Source organism: Myotis brandtii, unplaced genomic scaffold, assembly GCF_000412655.1.
Source record: "Myotis brandtii unplaced genomic scaffold, ASM41265v1 scaffold455, whole genome shotgun sequence".
Classification (NCBI taxonomy): domain Eukaryota; kingdom Metazoa; phylum Chordata; class Mammalia; order Chiroptera; family Vespertilionidae; genus Myotis; species Myotis brandtii.
The window spans coordinates 697,247-706,100 of record NW_005367384.1 but is presented as its reverse complement, the minus strand read 5'-3'; the positions used below and the strand labels follow the sequence as shown (position 1 = coordinate 706,100).

At 43.3% G+C, this 8,854-nt stretch overlaps 1 protein-coding gene across 1 annotated transcript in view; it reads left to right on the top strand.

Moving 5' to 3' along the window:
- Positions 1-2: 2 nt before the first annotated feature.
- Positions 3-8,854, top strand: part of ZC3HAV1 (zinc finger CCCH-type, antiviral 1) — a gene marked incomplete at its 5' end in the record, with an annotated part of 51,993 nt that continues 43,141 nt past the window's right edge. The window contains one exon of the mRNA XM_005874988.2: positions 3-112. Coding sequence (XP_005875050.2) covers positions 3-112 — 110 coding nt within the window. The remainder of the gene's footprint in view (positions 113-8,854) is intronic.

Here is an 8,854-nt window from a genome sequence, read left to right as displayed (position 1 = left end):
CCACCACCGCAGCTCGGGTCTGCCGTCGCAAGTTCTGCCCGACGGACTGCGGAAACCTGCACCTCTGCAAGCTCAACCTGCTGGGCCGGTGCCACTATACGCACTCGGATCGGTGAGTGCGCCGCTAGGGAATGGGCGGCTCCCGGGTCCCGGGTCCCGGGCTGGGAGGACGGTCGGGGCTGCTGTCCACCAGGGTTGCGCCCCCGGGGCACCTCGTACCCCACAGCCTTTGCCTCCAGCCCCTCACTTCCCTGCGAAGAGCTCTTCCTCCTGCGCCTGCAGACTTTTCCTCGATGTGGCTAAGGCGATATTGCCTGGGGAAGACTACCCTTAAACTCCCTGCTCCCTTAGAATACGGTGCTTTGGGACCCGCCACGGCCTAGAGAATGTGAAGGCAGGTTTGGGAAGGAAGGAGAGCCTCCCCTCCCCGGAGCTTGAGTCTTTACCTCTCTGCTACCTCTGTCCCCAGGCGCGTTCCCAGCACCCCCACCGCGCCACGCACCTGGGCCGTCTCCATTCCCCTCTTTGTCCCTTACCTGATGGGCGTCCGCACCATCGACTAGAGTGGTCCCATTCGCGGTTACGGATGATGTGTTGTCTCCCCGCGCTCCTTCCTGGGGGCCTCTCGGGGCCGAGCCACGGACCGCCCGCTCTTGGGGCCACTTTGAACGAGCGTGGCTTACCTCCCAGCAGCTCTTTCTGTGTCCCCGCTTGTTCTCTATTGCCTCAAGGTGTGCCCCAAGGTTTGGGTTACGCTTTTTGGCCTGTCTCCCGTCTCTCCCTAAGACAGCTCACTCGTCTGGGTTCAGCTGTCACATCCACCAGGATGGCCCCCACGTGCCCCTCGGCCGCCCAGGCCTTCCGGCCCAATCTAGGCTCTGTCTCCCTGGGTCTGAGCAGCGTCTGTACCGGAATAGGAGTCAATCTCATCTTCCTTTCCCCAGGGCAGGGTATCTGACACTCCCCCCAGCCCCCTTTTCATCCTTCCCAACACCTTCCTCACCAAGTCCCTTTATTGAAGTCTCCCATCCCCTGCCTGCCTGGTCCTCCGGTCCATCTCCCTTCTGCATGAATGCCTTGTGGAATTCGTAAATGACTGCCTCTGACCATAGTCTTTCTCCCCAACTTTTCTGTCCCTAGGTAGTGCTGCCCAATTATTTTTCTTATGTAGTACTTTTCACACTGTGCCCTCCTTAAAAACTTTCAGTGACAGCCTAGTGTCCAAAATGGTGGTCATCAAACTGTTGAGAAAAACTTTCGATTACTCACCTCCAATTTTATATGTGTAATAAAATATATATAAAAGACATGTTTTAAATGGATGAGGTAGTCTATATAATATTTAAAAATATTTTTGCGTGTGTTTAGGGTAAAACTAAAAAAAATTTAAAAAGTGCTTGAATGTGCTTTGTTGTTTAAAAATATATATATGAATATGTTGTGAGGCACCAATGTGCAAGTATTTTTGACTTTTAGGAAGCTGTGTGTACAGAGGGAGAGAACTAAGTCACAGCGAGGATGAAGTCAGGAAGGAAGAAAGGACGGAAAGAGGAAGATACAAAGGGAAGGAAAGGAACATTCTAGTAATATACTGAATAACAATAGAGTAGAAAGGCTTTGTTATCTCTTTCTGTTGTGAAATTTTTTTTCACCAACTTGTGTTGGCTTTAAGACCTAATTAAGTTTTAAATATATATGCTTCTTTTGATTTTTTTTACTATAGATATTTAAAAACTATATTAAAGTAATGAAAAGAGAATGATGAACCCCATGTACACATCATTTTGCTTCAACAGTTTTAAAATTATAGACAATTTCATTTATTCCTTCCTCCCTATATCCACCCCCAACTCCAATGTGTTATTTTAAACCAAAAAGAGTTCATTTGCTTCATAAATACTATCTAAAGCAGTGATTTTCAACCTTCTTTATCTCGTGACACACAAACTAATTACTGATATTCTTCGGCACACAAAAATTTTGTGCTGATCTGACCCCAAAAAAGGTATAATTTTAATTCATTCACATCAGACAGCTATTGTGGATATGTTACATAAATAATATATTTAGAAATTTTGTTTCAATTTCTTATATACCAACTTTAGAAACATTAGTTTAGAAACTTTAGTTTTATGACTTTGAGAAACTTTAGTTTTTTGAACTTTATTTTTTGCCTGGTTTAAGACATCAAAACCATCTTAAGGTCACAAATTGGGTTATCAACCTTTACTTTTCTATATTTTAAAATAATATATATATATGTATATATATATATATAATATAGGGATAATTTGGTCAGTGAAAGTTGGGATGGATCTTTTGGGGAATTCATTAAAGTTACTTTTTTTAATGAAGTGATCCATTCTGATTTCTTACATTTATTTGTCTTGTAATATTTTTTATTAACTTTTATTTCTTTTACATCACTTTTGAATTTGAGAATTACAAATTTTTAATCCATCAATGTACATTGCGTCTTCATAATAAGGACCCTTGGGAGAATTTTTTTTTTCTTTTTGCCTTGGAGCCTAAAAATATGTTTTTCTCCCAAGTATGTTTTAAAAATGTTCTCCCCATCTTAGCAACTTATAAAACCTTATCTTCTAAAACTTGAAGTGTGGGAGTCTGAGGACTTGATTCTTTGATCACTGGTTAATTACCATTCAGTTTGGTAAACTGTTCTGTTTGAGGACAGTTTGCATTTTGCTAGATTGATAAAACTGCTTCTGTGGGGCTGTTATACGTAAATGGGATCTCTCCTATTCTGTAGTTCATCTTTTCTCTTACATCGCTTTTAGCCATATATTTTAGTCAGCAACATGGCTTGCTTTATTGTTGGGTAATTATTTGTTTCGGTGCATCGGCTTGGATATTGCTGTTTGCTTTGCTGAAATATTATGCCCACTGGTGGAGTTCTAATCCTAGTTCGGACACACAAACCATAACTAGAATTCATTGGGCAAATAACCATGAACCACCCACTCTAACGAGCACTTTAGAATAGGTATCGAAGTTAGTCTTCACCATGATTTTTGAGGTAGGTATTGTAAGCCCCACTTAATGTAAGGAAACTCAGGCCTAGAGCTGTTTAGAAATTTACTGAAGTTCACATAGCAGATAACTGGCAGAGTTGGTGTTGAGCCTATATCTGCATAACTTCTTGACTAGCTGCTTGTGTGGTCAAATAGCTGTGTGAAGTGTGATCTTTCATTAATTCCAGTTATTTTTTTGCAAGCATGATTTCTGTTTAAAGCAGGTGTCTGTGTATTTTTGACCAGCTTTGTGGTTTCTGCTCATGTGGCTGTTTCCTCTGTGCTCTTTCCTGTTTGTATGCCTTTCTTTCTTCTGTGGTGAACTTTGGTTGAGCATAGGTAGGTGGAGAGAGGGTTAGTTGACTGCTTCATAAACTGAAAACAAAACAAAACAAAAAATCCGCAACCACCCAAAAGAACAAAAAGTGCAAAGAATAGTATAACAAGCACCAGAGTACAGTGGGGCCTTGACTTACGAGTGTCCCGACTAACGAGTTTTTCGAGATATGAGCCGTCTCTCGGCCGATTTTTTGCTTTGAGTTGTGAGCTAAAATTCGGTTACGAGCCAGCTTTAGATACCCCACTGCTAGTTGGTGCAGCGAACGTCACAGTGAACGCCACACTGATTAATGGCGTTTCAATTCATTGATTTGACATACGAGTAATTTGAGTTACGAGCTCCGTTACGGAATGAATTAAACTAGTAAGTCAAGGCCCCACTGTATATATATTCTGAGTATATTAATATAACAAAAGTTATATAAAAGAATAAGCTCATCTTCCAGAATAAATAAATGTTTGCATCTTTCATTTTTGCTTGTCTTTTTAAAAATATATTTTTATTGATTTCAGAGAGTAAGGAAGAGAGAGAGAGAGAGAAACATCAATGATGAGAGAGAATCATTGATCAGCTGCCTCCTACACAGCCCCCACTGGGGGATCGAGCCTGCAACCTGGGCATATGCCCTGATCTGCAATCGAACCCTGACCTCCTGGTTCATGGGTCAATGCTCAATCACTGAACCACACCAGCAGGATAGTTCATTAATTATAACAGCTGTGTAGTATTTCATCAAATGATTTATACCACAATCCAGTACCTGTTCTTCCAATAATGAGCACTGGGATATTTCCAATTTTTGGCTACAACAAACCATGCTGCCAAAAATATACACTTAAGATCAATTCTCTCAGCAAATTTTAGTATACATTATTATTAACTATGGTCACCATGGTGTACTGTGGGGAGCCGGAACTCAGTCCCTGGTCGGGCACCATATGTGGGGAGCTGGCACGGCCATGGCATACTCAGCCCCAGGGCGCCTTATGTGCCATGCCAGCTCAGCCTGGTTCAGTGACCCTGAGTGGGGGGGGTGAAAGGATTGAGAAAAGACAGACAAGAGAATGAAAGCTGGGTCTCAGTGGGACGCTGCTCCCTGATGAGGAGACAGAACCAGCTCCCACAAGCCGTGTCTTTATTTTATAGCAGATGCCACGAGGCAAAGTAGGGGCGTGATCAAGTTGTTTACAGCATTCTCGTGAGTTCCAACCTCACTCAACTACATGCACCCGAACTCTATCACAAGGCACGTGGGGCTACGTGTTCGGACCATAGGTTCAAGCTTACAACCACAGTCGTTGGCTATAATTGTGCTGGGAGGGCCCTGCCCTCCAGCTGGGACTTGCACGTGGCAATGAGAGGACCCTGTCCTTTCATTAGTCTGAGGCTTGAACCTGGCCAAAACACTGTACCCGCGCCCCATAGTGTACCTTAGATCTTTAGAACTTACTTATAACTGAAAGTTTGTACCCTTTGACCAACATCCCTCCCCACACCCCTGACAATTCTACTCTCTTCTTAAATGATTTTGGCTTTGTTTTAGATTTCATGTTTAAGTGAGATGATGCAGAATTTGTCTTTCTGTAACTGGCTTATTTCACTTAGCATAATGTCTTTTAGGTTCATACGTGTTGTCACAAATGGCAGGATTTACTTCTTTTATGGCTGTATAATGTTCCATTGTATACATATATACCACATTTTCTTTATCCTTTCATCTGCCCATGGACACTTAGGTTGTTTTCATGTCTTGGCTACTGTGAATAATGTTGCAATGAGCATGGGAATGCAGATATCTCTTTGAGATAGTGATTTCATTTCCTTTAGATATATACCTAGAAGTGGGAAGGGAGAGAGGGAGGGGAAAAGAGAGAGAGAGAGGGAGACTTTCATGTGAGAGAGACCCATTGCTTGGTTTCTTCCTGCATGAGCCCTAACTGGGGCCAGGAATAGAACCTGCAACCCAGGTACGTGCCCTTGACCGGGAATCAAACCCACCAAGACCCTCTGGTGTGTGGGCTGGCGCCCTAACCACAGAGACACATTGGCCAGGGCTGGTATTTTTTATTTTAATGATTTGAGGAACCTCCATGTTGTTTTCCACAATGGCTGTACCAGTTTACAATCCCATCACCACTGTGGTACATTTGGTATTTATTTTTCTCATTATTTTTCTACATATGTGTGTATTTCTAAGCAGTATTTAGGATTGTTTTGCCTGTTTTCAAGCCTATAAACGTCATCAATACCAGATGTATAAATTTTTGCTTTGTTTTCTCTTGTTTGTGCAGCATGATGTTTCTGAGACTCACCCCTAATATACAGAGCCCTATTTTGGTACCACCTTGAGAACTGGGCAAGGTGGACTTCTGCCCTGCACCCTCTGCTCTACAGGCCCTAGTTCCAGCCCTCCTCCAGTTGTGTCTTTACTTTTTGAGGAGCCCAGGAGGCCAAGGAATGCCTCATCACCCTCTCGGCCATGCTCTAGTTCCTGGGACCCTGGAATTCCCAAGCCTATTTCTGGAGCTTGTGTGGGCTTCTTCCCCAGGTCTTCATACATGTGGAAGAAATTTGGCTGGCATGTCCATTGCCTTTGCATGATTGCATGAGCAGTGTGGCACAAGAGCCTGAGTTGGGAAGAGAAGTAGTAGGCTGGAGCTGGGAGCCCAGCTGAACTTTCTTCATTCTGTTATTTCTTACCATAGAACTCTGAGGTCTGAGAATTCTAAATTCCAACTTGGCCTTCCAAGTCATTATAAAAGTACTAGAGGCCCGGTGCACCCGGTGCACGGATTTGTGCACTGGTGGGGTCCCTTGGCCTGGCTTGCACCCTCTTGTAATCCAGGACCCCTCGGGGGATGTCAAACTGCTGGTTTTGGCCCCATTCCTGTAGGCCAGGTCGAGGGACCCCAGGGCCTCTAGTATGCATATAAGATCTTTGGTTAATCTCTTCCCACCTTCCCCCCTCCCCTCTTCCCTCTGAGATTCATCAGTCTGTTCCATGTGTCCATGCCTGTGCGTTGAGCATCTACCCCCGGGTGGTCAGTGTGCGTCATAGCTGCCAGTCGAATGGTTGAACAGTCGCTTAGGCTTTTATATATATAGATGTTAAGATAGGAAGATAGAACATGTTTTATTGAACCATTTCTTAGCTTGATTAATTAGTTTTAAGTATTTAGACACTTGGTGCATGGACCTCTATTTTATTTTGCCCCAGTCCCACAGATTTTAGGAGAGTGACTGCTCTAGTTCATTCAGATGTATAGCTTTCTTTTGTATGAATGTACACAATTTGCATATCAATTTTCATATTATTAAAGTGTAGATTGTTTTCTTTTTTTTAAAATATATTTTATTAATTTTTTACAGAGAGGAAGGGAGAGAGATAGAGAGTCAGAAACATCGATGAGAGAGAAACATCGATCAGCTGCCTCCTGCACACCTCCCACTGGGGATGTGCCCGCAACCAAGGTACATGCCCTTGACTGGAATCGAACCTGGGACCCTTCAGTCCACAGGCCGACGCTCTATCCACTGAGCTAAACCAGTTTCGATTGTTTTATTGCTTAAAGTGTTACAAAGAGTATTACATATATCTCTTTTTTTTTTTTCCCCCGCCCTTGACAATCCCCTGGCCTCCCCTACCCCCAAAGTGTAGATTGTTTTCAATTTTTTGCTATAACAAACCGTGATGCGTTGGACATTTTGATATATCTTTCCTTGTGCACACATGCAAGAGTTCCCTAGGTATCTAGTAGTGAATATCCAAACTTAACCTTTTTAAAAAATGTTTTTATTGATTTTTAGAGGGACAGAAAGGGAGAGGGAGAGACACAGCCCCCACTGGAGATCGAGCCCACAACCCAGGCATGTGCCCTGACCAGCAATCCAACCGGCAACCTCTTTGTGCATGGGTTGACGCTCAACCACTGACCCTCACTGGCCTGGCTGTTTCTATTGATTTTAGAGAGAGGAAGGGAGAGGGAGAGACAGAGAGAGACATCCATGTGAGAGAAACATGGATTGATTGGTTGCCTCCTGCATACTTCCCAAGCATGGGTAGAACCTGCAACCAGAATCGAGCCCATGACCCTTTGGTGCACAAGAGAATGCCCATCCGACTGAGCCACACTGGCCAGGGCTGTATACCAAGTTTCATCCCTGCAGAAGAATATGAGGGTCCCTTCCTTCATTTCCTTGCCAATTGATATCATCAGCCTTTTAAAATTTGTTCTAATACCAGGAATGTGAAATGTACCTCATTGTGGTTTTAATTATTATTATTTTTAAAATATATTTTTATTAATTTCAGAGAGAAAGGGAGAGAGAGAGATAGAAACATCAGTGATGAGAGAGAATCATTGATCAGCTGCCTCCTGCACGCCTCCTACTGGGCATGTGCCCTTGACTGGAATCGAACCCAGGACCCTTCAGCCCGTAGGCCGACGCTCTATCTACTCAGCCAAACCTGCTAGGTCTGGTTTTAATTCTTTCTATATTCTGGCTTGTAGCTCTTTTAAGTCACATTGCTTGTCTTACTTGGTGTCTACTTCTTAGTAGTTGCTTATTTGCTTTTTTTTTTTTGTCATCTTAGTTCTTTGTCTGTTATAGACTTTATTATTATTATTTTTATTTCTTATCATTGCAAACTGTATATAGTTCGGTGGCAATAAGCATACTCATGATGTTGTGCAACCCTCACTACCGTCTAGTTCCAGAACATTTTCATCTCCCCACAGGAAGCCATACCCATGAGCAGTCACTCCTCTTCCTCTCCCCAGCCCATGGTCACCTCTGACCTACTGTCTTTGCAGATTTGCCTATTCGGGATGTTTCCTCTAAATGGAATCCTACTAGATCTGCTGCATTGTGTCTGGCTTCTTTCACTTCGGTTTGCCTTTTACTTTTGTATGTCACATGTCATTTGTGTGGGTGTATTTACCCAGGAGGTGTCCTCCCGGAAGTTCCTTCTGTTGCTCATTGTGCTCTGTCTGTGCAGTCATGTTGTTAGGCCGATGGCCTTGGGGACCTGCTATTTTCTCTGACATCAAGGCACAGATGTGTGTACCCTGTAAGAATCATTTGGAAATTTTCTTTTATTTTTTATGTTTTTGGTACGAGAACATTTATTTGTTAAATCACAGAGGCAGAAGAAGTAGCTTCTACAAGAAATGGGCTTAGGCCAGGCCAATGTGGCTCAGTGGTTGAGCGTTGACTCATGATCCATGATTCATGAGCGTAGACCCATCGAACCAGTTCCATTCCCTGTCAGGGCACATGCCCAGGTGTCAGGCTTGATCCCCAGTAGGGGGGGTGCAGGAGGAAGCAGATCTTTTCATCTCTCTATCCCTCTCCCTTCTCTCTCTAAAAAAATCAATAAAAAACGTATTTATAAAAGAAGAAAGAAATGGATTTAGGAAGCAAGTAGGAGGTAAAGGAATGGCTGTTGGAGCTTGGGAGTGAGGAAGCTAATGGTAACCTG